General features: G+C 43.7%; 1 protein-coding gene across 4 annotated transcripts in view; it reads left to right on the plus strand.

Moving 5' to 3' along the window:
- Positions 1-20782, plus strand: part of RAPGEF4 (Rap guanine nucleotide exchange factor 4) — a 942686-nt gene that overhangs the window by 767216 nt on the left and 154688 nt on the right. For all 4 annotated transcript variants that reach the window (XM_069225351.1, XM_069225352.1, XM_069225353.1 and 1 more), the window contains one exon: positions 11547-11625. In XM_069225351.1, the coding sequence (XP_069081452.1) occupies positions 11547-11625 (79 nt within the window). The remainder of the gene's footprint in view (positions 1-11546; positions 11626-20782) is intronic.

Consider the following 20782-nt stretch of genomic DNA (forward strand, 5'->3'; position numbering starts at 1 on the left):
ACTGATTTTATCGGCTTCAGAAGGATGAACAAGGTACTTAAAAGCTGGCAGGTGTTGGTCACCAAAATAAAGTCGTTCACGCTTCATTTGACCCTCTCTTGACACTGCTACATTCGGAGCTGCTACATTCTCCGAAAATCCCCCCAAATGTGACCGTGTCATGGCGAGCTAGGCATGTGATATGTCACACAGCACGTCATAACAAGTCAGATTTTTGTTACATATGCCATTTTTCACAACAACAAATTCGTTGTTGTGTGGTAACCAGTTCTTAATTTGTAAATAAAAATGTGCTGTGCCCAAAAGCCCAAAGTTCAAAACTGCCCTCGTTTTCAAATGTGGGCCACTTTTTTTAGGTATCTGATTCGCTCATGGTGAGTATTTTTATTTTGGTGACCGGGTCTATTTGATGTCCCAGTCCGATCCTAGCAATATGTTCCAGCCAAATCACTAACATTTAAAATGGACCACAAAAATCTGCACTCCATTTTCCCTAAGTAAATAAATCTTCATTACTTGGGGAGTGGGGATCCTGCTTTTAGGCTTAAAAATAAATAGTAATAACAGCATTCCAGTAGCTCTGTGTTATAAAAGTCATATGTCAATTGATGTTGTCATTGTAGTCCTAGGCCCACAAACCGCGGGCAGATTATATTGTTTGTTTTGTGTTTGTGGTATGTCCTAATTTTATGGTTTAAATCTTTTTATTAACTTGTTCAAAGAAAGAAAAACATAGCGTGTTCACCACGAACATCAAACCACTTGCACAAGAATAAAGAACACAGGGCCTGATTTACAACTTGGCGGATGGGTTACTCCATCGCAATCGTGATGGATATCCCATCCACCGAAATCTAAATCCCATAGGCTACAATGTGATTTAGATTTCAGTGGACAGTATATACGTCATCATTGTGATGGAGTAACCCGCCCGCCAAGTTCTAAATCAGGCCCATAGTTACCATCACCTGCCTTCATTGCCCCAGTGCTAACATCTCCTTAACCAGTCATTGCTTGGGGTACAGAGTATCCATCAGTAGCATAAATGAACCATAGAAAAATGACAGTTACTGTTCTGAGGCTATCTCCTCTAAAAGGACCCAGAATGAAGAAAAGGTATATTGGGATGTCAGCAGGCAAACTACGCCAACATCTAGTGTGAAAGACCCCTCTTCACCTGGGTAGCCTTCTCCATGCTCCAGTAAGCCACCTTTAACGTCCCCTTCAGGAATATAGCGCTACTTTCCACAGCATTGTTGAACTTTAGTCCGCTCTTTGAATACATTTCTGCTTCCACTTGTGGAAACAGAATTGTTTCGTCATGTGACACCTTCTAATATGTGGGATATAAGAATGATGTCTATGCCCCCAGTCCTAATAAGCCCTTGTGTACCTTCTGCGTATCTGTGAGGACCCAAAATGAAGTTGGGAATGGGTAAAATGCACTCATCAAGAAAGAACGCCTTCTACTCTGCCTCCTGTGCAGCTTCCTCCCCCAGCACCACCACCACAGTTCCCAGCTCAGCTTGTTCAGCCTTACGTTTTCTTGTGGGCAACCTTATCACCCTTCCCACATGTAGGGTTTTTCTGATCCCGTCTGATTGGCCTTCTGTTGCAGAAAGGTTTTAATGATTTATGCAAGGTCCTGGTGCTCTTTCAGTGCTGACTATGCATGACCCTGGAGGGTCTGTGAACAGTTTGCATTCTCTAATCTCTTCACTTTGCCTTCCCGCTGTGCCATCATAGGTAACGCTTACTTTCGAAATTCTGTTTTTGAAGCTATGGGTATTGTTATGGGTATTTTGAAGCACACTATCAACCCCAGGCGGGTATGCTGGCGCTGATGCAGGTGCTCGTCTAGTCAGGCCTTCTAATCAGGGCTAGGGCTGGTGAGGGGTCTATTTGAGGAGCCACCTACATCTTCCGAAATTCAAGAATTGAAGAGGCTGCTCTAATGTGCAATTGCAGGAAGTTCCAGGCTTTGGGAGTGATGTAGGAGAAGGCCTGACCACTAGTTCTGGTTGGTATATGCATGGGTTGTGTCCAAATAGGAATCCAAACCGAGCGGAGATGTCTAGCAGAGTCAAGCAGAGTAGTTGGTTTGTGAAATGAATCAGCTATTGAGGTGGGTTGGATCCATGCTGTCTGGTGCTTTGAAAGTGTCTGTAAGGAGTTTCAGTTGTGCTTATTTGTGTATTGCAATCCAGTGGAAATTCCTGAGGTACGTTGTGATGTAAGTGTGGAGAGGTAGGTTAAGAATGTTTCTGAACACCGAGTTCTGGATGATTTGAAGTTATATTAGTTTTTGCTGATTCTGGCATAGCGGTGTTCATTTAGTCCAACTTGCTTTGACAAGGATGCGAGTATAGAGCCATGCCCTTGGGGTTGTGTAATGCTCCAGCTGTGTTCTAAAGATTTATGGATCATGTGTTCTCTGAAATGTTGTATCAATCTTTGGTAATATACTTGGATGATATCTTTATTTTTGTCTCATAACAAGGAAGAACTCAATCAACGTGTAACACAAGTTCTATCTAGAAGGAGAAAAAATCAACTAATTTGTAAACTTGAGAAGTACAAGTTTAATCTTGAATTCTCATGGTTTATCCATCGATCATAAAAGATTTCTGCAATCATAGAGTGACCCACCCCTTCAAACATCAAAGAAAGTCATTGCTTCCTAGGATTGGCAATTTTTTTACTTACTCTTTGTTTCCTCGTTTGCTCATCTAACCAGTGATATAACACAAATCTCCAAAAAGAAACAGCTCACAGACAGGTTTTCTGGGATTGCAGTAGTAAAAAACAGGCCCTCGACAAATTAAAGATAGATTTAATTTAAGCCCTAATTCTGCATCACACAGACCCAACCAAAAAATGCATCATGGAGACAGATGCCTCAGAGCGATACGTTGGTGCTGTGCTTGTAGAGAAAAACAAAAATTATGAGTTAGAACATCTGACATTTTACTTGTCCCATATCGTGTCTGATTGTGAGAGACGTTATTCAGTCTTAGAATGTGAGTTATTGGCCGTGAATTTAGCCTGTCGTTAATGGTGACACTGTGATTGGTGCTCCAAAAAACTTTGAAATCAGAACCGACCATCGCAATCTGCCTGGACCCATCAATGCAGAAACAGTCTTCAGGCCAGATGGGCTTGCTTCTTTACCCAACATGACTTTTTTTTATTACTTATATACCGGGTACCAAAAACATTGTGACTGATTCCTTATCTTGGAGATACCCAGATAATTATTTAACCGTTGAATAGAATTTAATTCCAACTCACCAAATGGATTAACTCAGTCGTTCCTTGAAAGAGTAAAGATTGGTTCTTCACAAATCAAAGCAGTAAAACTGTTTTTCTTAACCACAAACCAGAAATTGTACTTTAAAGGTCAAGCCTTATTCATACCAGCCAAAGAATTAGGAATTTATGTTTTTCAGATCAATCAATCAATCAGGGATTTGTAAAGCGCACTTCTCACCCGTGAGGGTCTCAAGGCGCTGAGGAGTGGAGGGGAGAAAAGGAGGGGGGCGGGGGAGGTGCTGCTACTGCTCAAACAGCCAGGTCTTGAGAGGTTTCTTGAAGGTAAGGAGGTCTTTGGTCTGGCACAGGTGGGTGGAAAGAGTGTTCCACGTTTTGGCGGCGAGGTGCGAGGCAGATATGCCATGATTCCCCATCTACAGGCTGTAGAGGGGTCAAATTTACTCTGGAGATTATTCTCTGATCTTTTTTGGGGGGGGACCTTCAGTCAGGAAAGATGTGGAACAGTATGTGCCTGCTTGCCCAGTTTCTGCCCAAAGTACAGCTTTTCCTAGCAAGCTTTTTACTTCTACGACTTACCATTGCCAGTTCCCTCTGAACCATGGTATACCATTTCCACTGATTCTATTGTTAGTTTGCCACCATTGGAAAGTTATGGAGTAATATTGGGCACTGGGGATGCTTTTTCTAAAATGGCTCATTTTCACCTTTGAAGTAAGTTCCATCAGTCAAATCTATGGCTCAGATCTTTTTTTACAAGACATTTTTCATCTTCATCTATTACCAAGAGTAATATTCCAATTTGTTTTCCATTTTTAGAAGGCCTTTTGCAAAATTCTACAGAATAATGATTTGCTGTCCTGTGGCTTCCCCAATCTAATGGTCAGACTCATAAAGTCAGGAACAGTATCTGGTTTGTTTGTGTAATTTCACTTAAGACCATTGGGCTTTTTAATCTACCTGAAGATACCTTTTCATACAATAACTGTACACAGTGCTACACAGACTTCCCTATTTTTTTTGTTTAAAATATTTTCATGCTAGAGTACTTCCTTGAGTTCATTAAGCAACATTCTCTGGGCTAGCATCCTCTAGATTTGTGGAAGAATTACAATCCTTAACAAAGAAAATCCTGAAAACCTGCAAAGGACTAATGTTTAGATGAAGCAGAGTGCTGATGTTCATAGAAACCCTTCTCTTGAATACCAGGTAGGAAGCAGGATCTGGTTATCCTAAAGATTCCTTCTGTGCCATTTGTCTATAAATAAGTGTAAACCTCGATCTCAGCTAAAACCTTTTAATCTTCATCCTTATCAATGCACTCATCCCATTCCACCTCCAGTCTTATTAACAATTTTCCTGAATAAGAAGTACAGGGCATTTGTGATTCATGAATTTCATATGGAAATTTGCAGTTTTTCATAGACTGGAAAGGGTACCCTTTGTGTGAACAATCTTGGGAAGATGCTTCTCCTGTTCATGCTCCTGTTTTGATCCATCACTTTAGCAGACAACACTCAAATAAACCAAAAGATTCTGGAGGGTGTATAGTGTCATGCTGCATCTAGTAAATGCTCGAAACCAGGATTGTGAGCATGTTGGCGACCCACAGGCCTAGCAATACTTAACCATGGTACTAAAACTTCCTGAGGTTCTATTTTTCATGTATTAATGCTACAAATAATTCCAGCATGTCATCTGTCAGCGTTTATGCAACTATTTAGACATTAAGGGCCTGATTCTAACTTTGGAGGACGGTGTTAAACCGTCCCAAAAGTGGCGGATATACCACCTACCGTATTACGAGTCCATTATATCCTATGGAACTCGTAATACGGTAGGTGGTATATCCGCCACTTTTGGGACGGTTTAACACCGTCCTCCAAAGTTAGAATCAGGCCCTAAGTCTTCCCTCTCATGGGTTTCTGCATCCATGTCTTCTACTACTTCTTCTTCTTCCCAACCTACCTTAGAGGAAGTGATGCTGAGTCACATATATTTAATACCTACCCAAGATTGCTACTGTCTTATGTTTTTCGTACAGGTTATCTATTTCCAAGATGGTGACAATTAAGATTCTGGGATTGCTTCCTGTCTGGGATTTAAGTAGCAGATGCTTGAAGGATAATGTGCCACAATGTTTTCAGAGTTCTATGTCATGTTCTTTTTCTCTTCAGCTCTTGTTTTTTTCCTTCCACTTATTTAGTGTTCAGCTAACGTTCCTCTCCTGGTATTAACAACTCAGTTTTCCTGATTTCCTGTGCACCTCTTCAGCCCCAGCAACACATGAAGCATTTTCTGCCCTTGTAGCTTTTTCCTCCTTGGAGGCTCATTCTGGAAAGCAGCAGTTGTCCAGTGATGTTTTATCCCTGATGACACTGGCTGGTGGAATGGGTTGCCTGTATCTCAGTTATTGGGGAAGAAAAGGACTCAAGAATCCAGCGACTGGCCACTGACAGTGAAACACTGTAGCCTTCATTTGAAACTTTCATTTAAATCTCTGTAATTTCAATACCAAACTTCGTCTAAAGCTAGGGGCTGCGGAATTTTTATGGATCCTGAACAGATGTTCAAGGAAGATTTACACAGGATGAGTGATTTGCAAAGACAAATGAATTACCTGATTTTCAGAGAGATATTTAAAATTCTTACACAAACGTCTAAGGGATATAGGAAAAGTAAACACAGTTTAAGTCACTTTAGATGCAGGAACCCTCTGAAGTATGCCTGCCATTTTAAAGCAAAATTTTTGTCAGATAAAATTGAAATTTAAAACATCGACCTCCTTTCCGGCCATCCTATTTACAAATCTCAGAAATAGGTTGTCATTACGTCTGACTGGCTGGCTTACTGTCAGTTTGGTGATTGTTAGAAAGATCTTTTTAAGTTTTTCATCAAGTAATGAAAAAATACACAAGGGACACTGGAGATTCCTGTTTAAGAGTTGTTGATCTTCCACATCTTGTTGTGAAAAGATGTATAGTAGCTTTGCTCGGAGGGGGTCACTTCTCCAACATGAAAGCCCTCAACCTCGATCCAGTAGACTTGCCAAGCTAGGCAGATCACAGAACCGCAGAAGATGGCGGTCGAGTAGCGAGAGAGCTCCGGCCTGACATGCCGTGATCCTGATTTATAGAAGCTCCAGCTGGGGGCCAAGGGCCGGGAATCGAACCTTCAAGCTCAATCGGGAGCAAGGCTCTCGAGGGAGGGAGGGGTCAGCATTGCCTCCGGCACACCCCTGGCAGTCAGGTGCGTGCCTGACATTCGGCCGGCTCCAATGAGGGGGAGCCTGTAAGATGGCGGCCGCACTGGAGTGAATCACCCGCGCACAGCGAAGAAGGAGAGACGGCTGGTTCGGTGACATTGGACCCCTACAGCCAGAGGGATTAGACAAAGGGGCAGCCCACGTAAGGAAAGAGAGAGATCGCGGGTACCCCCAGCACGGCTGAGGGAGCGAGCGGGCGGCTGCTCTGCAGCGAGGATGCTGAGAAGGCGGCACGTAGGCCACAGGAGAGGAGTGGGGATTTCAGACCCCCAGTCTGGCAATACAGGCTGGTGAAGGAGGCCTGCTACAAATATAACCGGGTGGCCCAGCTGTCAAGGTGAAGAGAGGGGAGTGTGCATGGAGAAGAGCTCTGCCCCCCCAGCACTGAAAGTCTGGTAGGAACCTGAGAGGCCTGCACCCCTGGACTTTTGTACCCCCACTGAGCCGGGCAAGGAGGGAAGACTTGGCTCGGGGAAGGGGGCAGGCAAACCTCACAAAGAAGAAGGGGAACCAGGGGACAACTGCAGCAGTGACTCCCAATTGGCTGCAGCTGCAGGGGGAAGCACCGATGCCCTGCTAGGGCCAGGAAAAGTTATGGCTGAGACCGGATCTCTGGAGGGACCACTTGGTGTAGGGGAGCGTGGTACTTGCTGTCCCCGTGAAGATCTTCCCCCGTGTCTATGAGGGGGTGGTCCCCATAGCCGCAGAGGGACAGCACTGTGAATTTGCACCCTGAGGAGGGGCGAGAGCACGATTGTGGCAGGTGGTTGGGGCGGGCCCAGGCGAGGGGGCGAATGTAGGTGGCAAGAGGCCCCCTCTCTGGCTGCCCCACCGGGAGCTGTCCTGAAGGCTGAGTGCCAGCTAGTGGAGTCCTCTGATGGGAAAGCAACACCTCAAACCGCAAGTGCAGAGACCATTCAGCCTGCCAGTGCTCGGGGAGAGGGAGTCGACCCCAGACCAGGCTGTGCAGCCTCCCCCAGTACTGGCTACTCTCCATAAGATACTGGAAGCAATTGAAGACTCCAAAAATGCCCTTAGACAAGAGATCGGGAAAGTGGCAGCAGAGCTGGGCCACCTTTGGGCAGACCACCGAAACCTAGTGGACAGGGTAAAAACTACGGAGGAAGTGGTGATGAGTCTGGGAACCCTACAGCGATCCCACAAGACGCAGACAGCTCACCTTACGGACATAGTGCAGAGACTAGAATACCTAGCGGAGAATGCTAAGGGCCGCAGCCGCCGCAATAACATCCTTATAGTGGGACTACCGGAAGGGCCCGAGGGTGCGGTCACGTTGGCCTTCCTAGAACCCTGGATGAAGTCCATTATTGGCGATCAACAGCTTACCGCCCTTTTCGCATTGGAGAGAGCACACAGGGTGCCCTCTAGGCCAGTGGTGGCAAAATTGCTACACTACAGGGACAGAGACATTCTGTTACAGAGAGCAAGGGAGGCGGGCCCCTTTACAAAATATGTTCCCGATTACACAGCAGCAGTACAGTCAAAGCGGACTTCCTACCTGACAGTAAAGAAGGCATTGCGGAAGGAGGGGATATGTTATGCGCTGCTCTTCCCCTCTAAGCTGAAGATAATGGGGGACGGTAAGACGCACTTTTGCCAAACACGGGAGGAAGCATGGGAATGACTAGAGTCCCACAAAGGTGGCACACTTGATCCTGATGAGGATGCTCATGGCTGTGGGCGGAAGAGGTGCCACTCTAAGGACAAACCTGCCGTTGACAGCCTGAGACGGCCCACGCAACTTCAAGTAACCCAGGAACAGCAAGCGTCCATTCAGACAGCAGCATCACTAATGGAGTCACCAGCCTCAGACAGAGATAGAGTCTACTCGTCTGACATCTGTGAAACAAAGGACACTTCTGACCTCAAATCTGGTGGCATTGTGAACGAGGGGCTGCCCCGGGTGACACCCCAGATGGCAAAAGACTTCATCTGATACATTTTTGGGGTCCTTCCTCGGTCTGCTGACGTCCCCCGGCTGGAGAGGCGGCACGTAACTAGACAAGGCCGGTCTGATATTGCTTGGAGGACTATAAAAAGCATCCGGACATCCTCCCCCTTCTTATTCACCCATGGAATGTTCCAGGCGGGTGATGATGAGAGACTGTAGAAGTTTGGTTCCACCAGTTTGGGCAGTCGGCCATTGCTGGACTGCTCTGGGGTCAGGGAGTTGGGAATTGTATTTGGTTCCTTATATTTTTTTTTCTTCCTCCTGTTTTGGCCCAGACATGCAATAGGGGTGGGATTGATGGCTGGGGATGGCGGGGGCATGGTCCTGTGGACACTGCAACCCACAAAACAAAATGCTGAACACTGACACACCTTTTAAATTAATGTCTTGGAACATCCGAGGGATGGGGGCCACACTAAAGCGCCACAACATACTGATCTACATGAAACGGAGGGGGGTCCAGGTGGCACTCCTACAGGAGACCCATCTCACGAAGTCGGAGGCTGACAACCTCCGCAGGCGCTGGTGGGGGCAGCTCTTCGCCACTACCTACTCAGCATATGCACTGGGCGCCCTAGTGTGGGTGCGGGCAGAGGTTCCCTTTGAGCCCAACACAATTGACGTGGATAGAGAAGGGTGGTATGTCCTTGTGGATGGATGCCTTAAAGGCAGACCCAAAGAACTGGGGAGCGTATACACTCCTAACCAAGACCATATTCATTTCTGGCAGACCCTGACGGCCCGACTGGTGCGATTCCCTGAGGGGCCCACTTGCTGGGAGGGGATTACAATAGTGTTGCTCTTCCCCACCACTATCGGGAGCTGCTGCACTCAGGGTAGTGAAAGGCTTGGAACAATGGCTAGATCGCTGGGGCATGGCAGACACATGGTGGACCCAGCACCCCCACAGTAGGGAATACTCACACTACTCAATTCTCCACACACGAGGATAGACCACATGTTCTGCTCCACGACACCCATAAGCAATGTTCTGCACACAGAGTATGTAGGTTGGATGTTTTCTGACCATAGCCCGCTACTGCTGACACTGAGGGGGCACCCCCGATCCCAACATGGCAACTGTATCCCAGAGCTCTGGAGGACGAGGACTTCTGTACTGCACTGACCGCTAAACTGAAGGACTATTTTTCCCTGAACAGGGAGTCGGCCTTCACTAGGGTAACAGAATGGGAGGCCCTGAAGGTGGTTATGAGGGGACACTGCATTGGGCACACTGTGGGGATCAGGAAGGAGCTAGAATTGGACTTTAACTGCTTGGAGACTGAGTTACGCAGGTGGGAGTTGAGGCTGGGGATGGAAGAAAGGACCGACGCAGCAGCTGGCTGAGGCACATGAAGCCCACACTGAAACCCTAGAGCGCCTCCGATGCCACGACTACAAGACATACCTGGGCAGCCTGCATGCAGAGGGGGGCAGGACCAGGTGATTACTAGCGTGACTGGTCAGACCAGAGAGCAGGTGCACCCTGATCACCCAATTTACATCTCGAACCAGGACCCCACTGTACTCCCCAACAGATATCAATGAAGAGTTTTAGTCTTACTACACAAGCCTGTATGGCGAGCCAAGGGAGGTGGATCCGGACTCTCTTCGGACTCACCCAGAGGGCTTGCAGTTGGTGACAGTCTTAGAGCGGGACAGGAGGAGCTGGTGGCACGAATGAACGAACAGGAAGTGGGAATCGCCATCTCAACACAGGCATCCGGGAAAACGCCGGGTACTGATGGACTCCCACCAGTGTTCTATCAGAGGTTTGCTGGGATACTGATACCCCGGATGGTAGATCTATGCAGAGAGGCTTATGAGAGTGGCGAATTACCACCATTGACTAGGGCCCTAGTGATTCGGCATGACAGTGGCTGATTACCTCCCCCTCTCTATACTCAACACTGACATCAAGCTGCTGAGAAAGACACTAGCGACTAGACCCCGCATGCACACTGACCAGGTGACTGGGCAGCTTGTACATTGAGCAGATGGCTACCAAAGAACTACTGGAAGGCAGTGTCTATAATAAGCATGGTTATAAGTCACGCTTTGACTTAGAATGGGCTAAGTGGGGGTAAGTTTTTTGAAAATATCTGGCTTAAAATCTCTACAAGCTACCTGCCTGGCATATAAACTCCTCAATGCTGACATTATGAGTAAAACCTCAGCAAAAAGGCCGAATTGTTCAAAGTGTCAATGAAGCATTGTAAATTGTAGCTGAATTATACTGAGCCATTGGAAAAGAGTACTGGGTGTGGTCGGGGATGCAGATCCAAAGAGAAAATGAGCATAGGATAAAAGATATGGAGTCAAAAGTAGAAGAGACTAAAGGTAAGATCACAGGGAAATGAACAGTAAAGAAAGGAAAAAAGGCAGGGAAAGGGAGGAACCCATTGAGACATAGATAAAAGCGTTAGATCCAAAGATAGTTGGATAATGGGCAAAGGAAGGTATGCAGTGTCGAGTATGATTGGCATGTAACTAAAAACCAGAGATAACGTGATAATGGAAGAAAGACAAGACTTTGTATCTAATGAGACTACAGGACAGGAAGAGAATAGCAGGTGTGCAAGAGAAAATGAGAACAAGAGATCAGAGTGAGAGTTAGTGAGCCTTAGTGAAACGACCACAGAATGGAGAAATTAATGACACAAGACAGAAATATGATGTGTAGGGATGTCAGTGGCGTAACAAAGGCCCCCACGGCGCGGGGGGCCATGAGCTCCAGGGGGTCCCTCAGCAGAGTACGCTGTCCGAAGACCTTCTGAGTGAGTACGGAGAGGGGACCCTTCCATGTAATGTGCAGGAAGGCCCCCCTCAAGTTTCGTTACGCCACTGAGGGGTGTAAAAGAGAGACACAGAGAAAGAGAGTGTGTGTGTGAGAAGGGAGAGGGAGCAGAGATGAAAGTGAAAATGAACAAGAAAGATACAGTCGGGGGCTGGGAGTGTTTAGAAATATTTGTAAAGGTTAAATTAAATTATTTACAGCTGTTACTGTGCTTCATTATCTCTTTGCACTTATCTTTGTAGCACAAAGTTCTCTTGCGCCAGTTCAGCACAGGGGATGAAAGACTACAGAAGCGCCAGCCAATCAGAAGTTCAGATGAAAGTAAGCACCTGTTGTTGATCATTTCAATTCATACTGCCTGAAGTTATTGTAATAAACAAACCATTTGATACTTACAACAAATACTGCATCATTCAGAAATATAGTACCTCTGTGTGTACCTTTCTTGGTAAAGGAAAATAGCGTTTTTGGCTCTTTTTTCCCAAACTAATAATCTGACTACATACGGGCATTTTATGGGAACATAGCAACTAAACAACTGCGAAGTAAATAATATCAAGTCAAATACATATTTTTTTTGTATTTCTCCATTCAAATTATGGTTATTTTCAAATGCTTAATATTATCACAGTTGAAGACAGCTGTCTGTATTGTTATCAACATTTTCCCTCCCAATGTGGTTCAGAATTTCACGGAATATACGATGTCCTCTATTCTCTAAGCCAGTGTTAAGGATTTTGCCCATTAATGCGGGACAGTTTCATCATGGATGGGCTATCCCCTTCAACTAAAGAAGAAAACCTTCAACCAACTAAACATGGCTGCCATATGCTTAAAATAAGTTGTTAAATGAAAGAAATATTCACTCGTGTGGACTTAGTTTTTTACTAGGGATGTTTTTTAAATAGTAAGCCTTTCAGCTGTGGCTTGCATTTATTGTTACATGTAAACTAAAAGATTACCAACACACATTTGCAATGCAACAGGTCTCGCATTTGTGAGAGGTAGAGCAATTGACGTTGCAAATGACAATGTGTTTTGGTTTGGAGTGTAGTGGTGTTTGTCAGGTGCCACAGCAAACCTCCCAGGCCTATCGCTGCAGGAGAGAGGACACACAAGCCTGCCGGCTTGGGAGGGTTTTTGCCTAATTTCTAAAGACTGGCTGTGATACCCTGGAGATGGAACCCTTTCTAGTGTGTTTACCTAAACTTTTATACCACCAAACAAGCCATAAAGAGGCTTCTTTGTGGCATTTAACCCAGAGAATGATAGGCTGAAAAGAGTTAGGAGCAGAGAAAATGGGCAGCCATAATTTTCTCTGTGTTAATCTTTTTGAGGGAATTATTCGTATACATTGGCAATACCAACTTCACATTGACTGTATACAAAGAGAATTACAGAAGAGGCAGCGTAACTGAACAGGAGGCTTTAAATGTGAGCAGTTTGGTGAAACAGAGCTTCAGTGGTAGATGGGCCGAAAGGATAGGTTCCAGAGGTGTGACATCTGTGACCTTGGGTTAGTGTTTTAAATGGAAATACAGAAGGGCTAATACTCTGTATTCGTTTAAAGCACTACCTTGGGTTAATAGTCTCCTGACAACCCTCGGCTCAGGACTGGACTCTATAGAACAGATACATGTATCTGTATCTCCTGGGCCTTGACGTTGCCTTTTCGGTGCATAGATTAGTGCACTTGCTGATGGTTTTGAATGGAAACCTATCTCTGTTGGGGTGGCTACTCAAAATTTGAAGTCTTGGCTTTGCCATCTGGACCACTCAGAGTGGAACGGGAAGCCTGGGTTTGGACCATAGTGTTTTTTCACCTAGACGAGTGGTGCCCAGTGAGGCTCTTATAGGACTGGTTCATTGGAATTTTTTCGGGCTATGAAAAGGATTCAAATTTATGTTTTTCTTGGGAATACAAGGTAGGTCCATAACCATGTCAGAGTTTCTTGATACCCACATAAGATAAATTACATAAAAATAATTTACATGGACCTCAAATTTTAAACATGTGTAATGTCAACAAAATGTATGGTGCAATTTTGTAAATATAAAAAAAAGCACATGATCTACACTATTTCCGTTGTCCAGGGTGTTTCCACCACGGACCTGTGCGAGCCTATCAATGTTGTGCCAGTGACAAATCTGGGCTCCTCTTAGCGTCTATTTGTAGACTTTCTTTGTTGTCTTATAAAAAAGAAGGCTTCAGTCACGACGATAAATTTGGGTTACATAAGTACAAGCAGTGGCTGGTCCTGGTCGCCACAGTTTGTGAAACACAACAGTTCTCCTGCCCATGGAGACTTTACTGTTTCTGTCCAGGATTGACTTCGAGATGTAGTCCTTGGGATGTGTATGCATATAAACAAACACACATATATAGACACTGGGAGGAGTGGTGAAGCACTTAGAGGAACACCAGTAGAAGGAGTGAGAAAAGGGTCACTAGAAAGGGTCAGAAAGATATTTTCTTGACATTGATATTCCATATACTTGGTAACCACAGCAATCGGAAATAATGCATAGAGTTTACATCCAATGATGCATGGGAACTTAGTGGAGTGGTTACATGAAGCCTAGGGTTGGAAGAGAGGAGAGCACGATAAACATTACTGGACTGTGACAGACGATGCATGTATCATTACACACAGGAGTCCAGAGAATGATGGGGAAGCGCTCTGTGCCTGTGACAGCGACAGTGGGGAGTGTTTGAGGTGGGGTCTCTCCAAACATGCTGCAGGTCTATTCGAGCGCTGTTTTAGACAGCACTTCCGGAAGTGTCATCTGCAAGGTCGCAGTAGCTGTGAGAGGATGGTCAAAGCTGTGACACCAGTGAATTCTGAGAGAAGGAAGTGATGGAGATTTCTCCTCTTTTGTGCCCTATGATACACTGCTCATCTCACTGTGGCACCCTTGTGGTACCTTCTTTGCGCTACAGGGTTAGGAAAATGACTGCCTCTTCTAACTGAACTCTAATGGAAGAGACCCAATTTACATCCAATTGCTAGATTTTTTTGCTATCAAGCTTGAGGCCATGAAGTGCTTGGGTCTGGAGTCACGACTCCTTTTCCACCATTTTGGAGACAACACCTTTCGCCATCTTCTTGCTAGAACTAACCTATGTGCTTGGTTTGTGATCCTCCGGAGGTTATCAAGAGCACTTGCTATCTTCTAGTGTTAAGCTCTGCTCAAGTCAGTTGGTTAATGCATCCACTGCAGAGGTCTTGACAGAATGAGAATGTCACAGATTACAAACCTGACATAGCTTTTCACCTCTTCATCTCTGCAAGGTCGATGCAAATGAATTATAGCGATTTTGTTAAGAATGACACCTGCTTTGCAGATATGAAATGGCAGAACTTGTATGACACAGCGCTATATAAAATAAATGAGTTATTCCCAGACTGCCCTAACACGCACCAGACAAATAGCCCTAGAGGAGAGGATGTGACATAAGGGCCAGAGCTGCTGACTTTCGAGCTAGGGAGCACGGTTTGAGTCTCGGCGCCAACTCAACATCCGGTAATTCTGGCCAAATCACTTAATCTCCCTTTGCTACCAAAAATGAATGTGTTTTTGTATAATGTAACCGGTGCTCATGTGAAGAACTGTAATACCTTTGTATTGAGCTTGCGCTTTGTAAAACTGCAAAATAAATAAAAAGACCCCACATGAAAACAAAGAAGAGAAGGAAACAACATATGGCCACGCAGCGCGAAGCGGCAAGGCGAAAGAACAAAACTAGTGCACCCTACTAAGGTACATGACTGATCGTGCAACAGTCCATGTAACAGGGTCAGTCTCCAAGGCGGCAACAAACCAGCTTCAAGGCGGGACAAATGTAAAGCATTTACCATTTACATCAAGGGATTTTTGAAAGGCAGGCCCAGGAACCAATGAAAGTGATGGGAGTGATATGGTCTTGGTTAAAGCACACAGAATAGATTACAACATGTCGAGAACAGCAGCGCCTGGGCGCTGCTATGCTCGACCTAATTACTATCTAACCAAGCAGTCAAAATGCTGGCTAGTAAAAAGTTCCAGGGTCAATTAAGCACTACATTAAAAAGGAGAGGAGGGAAAATGATAATTTAGTTGAGGTTCTGGGGGGGGCAGGCAAAGCAAATATCTAATATTTAACGTTAATATAGAAAAAATAAAACAAAACACACTTGGATTCAGATGCGCCACTGCATAGGAATTAACTATTTCACAGTGTAAGTAAACTGCGTGTACAGACTTATGCTGTGGGGGGGCAGAACCAATGTGTAAATGACAGTTTATTAGGCAAATGGATTTAGCCCACTGACCAAAAGCCTCTCTAGGTACATACATTATGTGGAAATGTTTTGGAAAAACAGTAGTCTAGAAATACGACTACAGCTGTGTCAAAGGGGCACACTTAAATAAAAAATTCATCCAGCCCTAGACTTCAGGGCACAAGTCTAGTGTACATGTGGGTGGACGGCTTCTACCCACTCTTTTCACAGGGTAGAAGTCCTGTACCCTGCCATGAGGTTGGGTCTCACAGAAATATGCTAAACTTGCCCCGGTACATATTCAGCAGCGCCTGCACATTGTCTGCTTTCATTTCACGCAGCAGCATGCAGCCTGGGGGGAGGGCTTCTCAGATTCCTGCTGGGCCCATAACAAAGACCAAAATTAAGGGGCCATTAGGCCTCCTTTTGTTGGAGTATCCTGGCTGTGAGCTATTGGGAGCCTCACACCTAAATGCAATGGAGGGGAAACAAAAGCACTCAACTTATCACTTTATAGATACTTGAGAGAGGCATGCTTTTGTCATTGTTCAGTCCCTGCAGATAATAATATGCATACACTGTAAGAAATGTCATATGTGTTGGTCTATCCCAGTAATTAGACAATTAACAATTTAAATACTATTATTTTGTTTTATTTATTTTATAGTACTATAGCGCTTCTCATCCCAATGCAGGGTGTCAGAGTGCTTTACATCACACATATAAATTATATATGTTAACAATAAACCTTATGTGTGTAAATCAATGTGTAGGACAGGGGTCTCCAACAGGTCGATCACAAGCTACTAGTAGGTCGCTGCATGCTCTGAGTAGCTCAAAAATCAAAACTGCCTGTCAGTCTCCTTGAATTTGCAGCACCCAATTGTTAAGACACCACTTTAAAAAGCACTCCTTTTAGTTCTGTGAGGGTTAGCATGCTAATCCTGCAGGTATATGCAGCACAGAAAGAATTATTTTTATTTATGCTTTAGCTTCTTTATTCATAAATGAAAAAGCTAATGTGAAAGTTCTCAGTGCTGGGACGGAGTTTCTTTTTCCTTCTCTAGCTCTCTTTTTCTCCTTTGGTTCTCTCACGTTTTCTCATACCTTTCTCTTTTTCACTAGTCCTTTCTACACTCTACTTCCTTTTTCCCCTATCCTCTTTCATTTCTGTCATTTAGTTCTCCTTCTCCTTTACTTCTTTTTTCTTTTCTGAATTCCCTCTCTTCTTTTCCTGTTTCTTTTTTTGATCCTTCTACCCTTCTCATTTTATTCACTCCTTATTTCTCGTTTCCTTCTATTCTTATTTTCATCTTCCATTCGCCCCTAATCCTTTTCTCTTTTTCTTATGTTCTTTTGTTTCTCTTCTGTTTCTCTGTTCCTTCACTTTTCTCTCCTTTTCTCATCTCCTTTTCTCTCCTTTTCTCCTTCAACTTCTTACATTCTCATTCATTTTTTTCCATTTTCTCCTTTCTTTCTCCCATTCTCTTCCCTTCTTTCTGGCTCCCACTTTTCTCCTTCTTCTTTCATTTGCTAGATTTTTTCTTTCATTTCCCTCTTTTTCTCCTTTTTCTCATTTTCTTTTCTCTCATTTTCCATTTTCTTCTGCTATTCTCCTCTCCCTTTGTTCTCATCTCCTCCATTCTTTCTTCCCTTTTTTATTCCTTCTTTCTGTTCCTTCTCGTGTGGTTCTGCTTGTCTTCTCTTCTCTTTTTTGAACATTTCATTCTTTTGCTCTCACTTTTTTCTCTCTGTTTCACCTTATATTTTCTCCATTTGTTCTTTTCCATTCATTTGCTGTTTCTTTCTTTTCCTTATTTTCTTTTTTTACTTTTCTTCTCTGCTCTACCTTTTCTTTGCTCCTGTTCCCCTTTTTCCCCTTTTCCACCTCTTCTTCTCTCTTTGTAATTTTATTCTTCTGTTTGTCCTTTGCAACTTTTTCTGCTTTCGACCTTCTCTCCCTTTGTTTCTTTCATGACTAAATAATTTGTTCCATCTTTCCTCCCTTCCCATCATGCATTGATTTTATTTCCACGACTTTCTCACGTAATGCTCTTGAGCCTAGGGGTTACTGCAGCTATACTATTAATTGTAGAGAGCTATGAAATGTACATCTACTGGGCAAAACACATTAATGTAGGTCCTTGGAAATACATATTTTTGAAAAATAACTTTCTGAATCATGAATCAATGAACTTCAGGCCAAACAGACAGGTAATGAAAGTATTTGGGGATTTGGCTTTCAAATGAGAGCTTTGTCATCCCACGTATTGTAAGCTAAAGAGTCAATCAGACTGACCCAGACACTCACCTCATGGAGTTAATTCCTAAACAAGAATGAAGGGACAAATCTGGTGCCTGGGGACCCCATAGGTAAGCCTTTCCTGATATTACTCTTAAATGCTTTAAGATCATTGTAGAACTGGCGTTCTCAAGGATTAGCGCTTGTTGTCTGAGTTTTATTTACCCCGATCTAATCCCTATAGTAGAGAGTAGCTGAGGATGGTTTTAATTCATCAGAAGTAGCTCTCATTATAGGAACGGCTGGAGACCTCTGGTGCAGGATGTGTTACATAAGACAATGAGAGTTACAAAGTGTAGGAGCCACATGTCCTTCATCGCTCACTGTGCTATATTTGAAGGATTACAATATATGAGCTGCAAGTAACAAAAGGATCTCTGTGTTAAGAGCAGTAACCCACTTACCCATTTACATAAAATAAAAATCTCTCATCAGCGTGTTTCATAATGTGCTTTGCAGGAGACATATTAACCCTCTATGCTACTTTGATTCAAAACTAGGAGTTGACAAAACACAGATCTCTCCAGGAAATACTTTAAACTCCAGAATTATTTTGCCATTATTATTATTCCCTGAGATTTAGTTGCCACACAAGGATCTCTGCAGCAGGTGTCTTAACCCCATAAGATATTTTAATGTGCACACTTTGCAACTAATTAAGCAGCACAGATTTACTGCCATGTTTCTCCTCGGTGCCAATTTCTCTGTGGTAGGGTTTTAAAAAATAAACGTATAAGTAGAGGCCTAGATTTTGTGTCAGGGTTGCGTCCCTTTTTTGGCACAACCCTGATTGAAAATCTTGTATATTAAAAATGTAATTGTGTTCAAATGTGCAGGACACTCCTACTAAACATGCTTGAGGTCTAATAATCTGATGTTTCTTCTTGTGTTGTCACTTCCTATGAGTTTGTGGGTTGTGTTTCCAGTGATTCCACATGCAGTGGCATGTGCCGTGATGTCACGCAAGGTGATGTCACTTGCATACTGCCTGACTTGGTTAGTCCTCTTACTTCTGTTTTTTAGGACTTGTGCCCTGTTAGACCTAATGCACTGCATATTCTGTGGGGTCCTTTGTTTCATCTCTCAGCTTCTGTAGCAACACTGCTATATTTACAGTGATTTTTCTGGGTGTCTGTGTCAACAAGAAACTATCACCGTTTTTTCTTTGAAAGAAATCATATTTATCTTTAAACTCCTTGCATATTGAGCAACAAAACAGATAAATATGTAAATTTGCTGCTCCATTATATAACGAGAGTTGTTATAGTGTTGATGCCTTCTACCATGACACAGTTTCCCTCTGGAGCAAATCAGAAGTAATTAGAAGATAATCTGATTTTATTAGTTGCTTATTAAGTATATTACCCAAAGGACAAATGACATTTTATATCTTAGCCATGCAAGAAAACAACGCACAGCTTGGCAGCAGCTCAGCGCAATAGTAACCGTGTGTCAGAGGCCTGCTAAGAATGACTTACTCGTTTTGTCACAGGATAAAAATATCTGGACAGCGTTCTCAGCAGTTCGTTCGATGCCTGCCTTCCAGAAAGTTCTTGAGAAGTACTTGGGAACTTCCACGCTCTGCCAACCCACCCCCCACAGCCAACCCATCCCCCACAACCCCGCTCACTCCTGTCTGTTAGGCTACATCAGTGCCTCACACGTAAGTCCGAGATCCTAAGCTGTGAGAGAAAGATTCATAGAAAAGTGTTTAGGGAAAAAATATTGTTACTTGTTTTATTTTCAACTATTTTTCCAGCAAGACACACCACCGGCTGGGGAGTGTTTGTGTCTGTGTTGAACAGATGCTACAATTTCCATATTTAGTTTAATGACTGCATACAAATATGCAGTGCCCCTCTCGTCTAAACAATCTTTTTTCTCTGTTTAACTACGTGTCGCTCATTTAGTTGCTGCACATTATCTTAACCGGAAAATGAAAGGGTGTTTGGAGGACCGCGCTGTTAGTTCTGCATTTTTTCCATTTGCTTTGCCTGTTAAGTTCTGTTCCTCTCTCTAATGACGACATTTATTCAGATTCGACGTAAACGCCGTTTGATCCAGCCTCGCCATCGCACTCAAAATGAGACCTTCACCTCATAAATGTGCTGTTTTCAAGGGCGTTGCATTTATCTGTGATCTTTTTTTTACCCTTTTCAGCACAATTTGGGTTCAATGATCTCTATTTATTTTCACAGTATTACTGTGGTTCATGATGTGCATCTCTAATAAGCTTTCATTTGCATAACCTCTCCCAAATATGGCTTAGGTCATGGGTACTCACAAACATTTTCCCGGGGGCAAGAAGTTTGGTCTGTGACATGACTGGGGGCCGCATTGATGCCAGGGCAGTTGCAGTCGGGTGGGGTGGCTGGGGGGATTGGTGGCAAGGTAGGTGCAGGAGAAGCATATGATATACATCTAGTGGCTGAAATAAACATTGGGAAACCAGAAAACCTGGAATTAATCCCGGCTTACCCACTTTTCCAAATTGTGTGATCCTAGGCAATTGTTTAGTCACACTTTCCCTCTTTTTTCTGTATTATCACATTTAATGACCTCAAAATACATGATTCATGGTATGCGCTGCACAAAACCTGCTTCTATGTTTGATTTAATAAACTATAATGTTGTTCATGTATGATAGGAACCCAGGCCACCCATAAAGTGCACATACCAAGTGACTTGCCTCTTTAATTTACTATTGGTGGTGTTATCAGGGTAAGGGAAAAATTAATGTTTCCAAATTTATGTTTGAAAACTATCACTTTCAAATGAATACTACTCAATGCACTGATAAAATAAATTGTACTAAGGCGAAAAGGTTCAGCATGTTAACTAAATACACTTTTTTAATTTTGAAGAGACTGTCTTAGTTTTACACTTGTGCTGCAAGATGTCTTTAAAAATGAAG

This window comes from Pleurodeles waltl, chromosome 3_1 (genome assembly GCF_031143425.1).
Source record: "Pleurodeles waltl isolate 20211129_DDA chromosome 3_1, aPleWal1.hap1.20221129, whole genome shotgun sequence".
NCBI lineage: Eukaryota > Metazoa > Chordata > Amphibia > Caudata > Salamandridae > Pleurodeles > Pleurodeles waltl.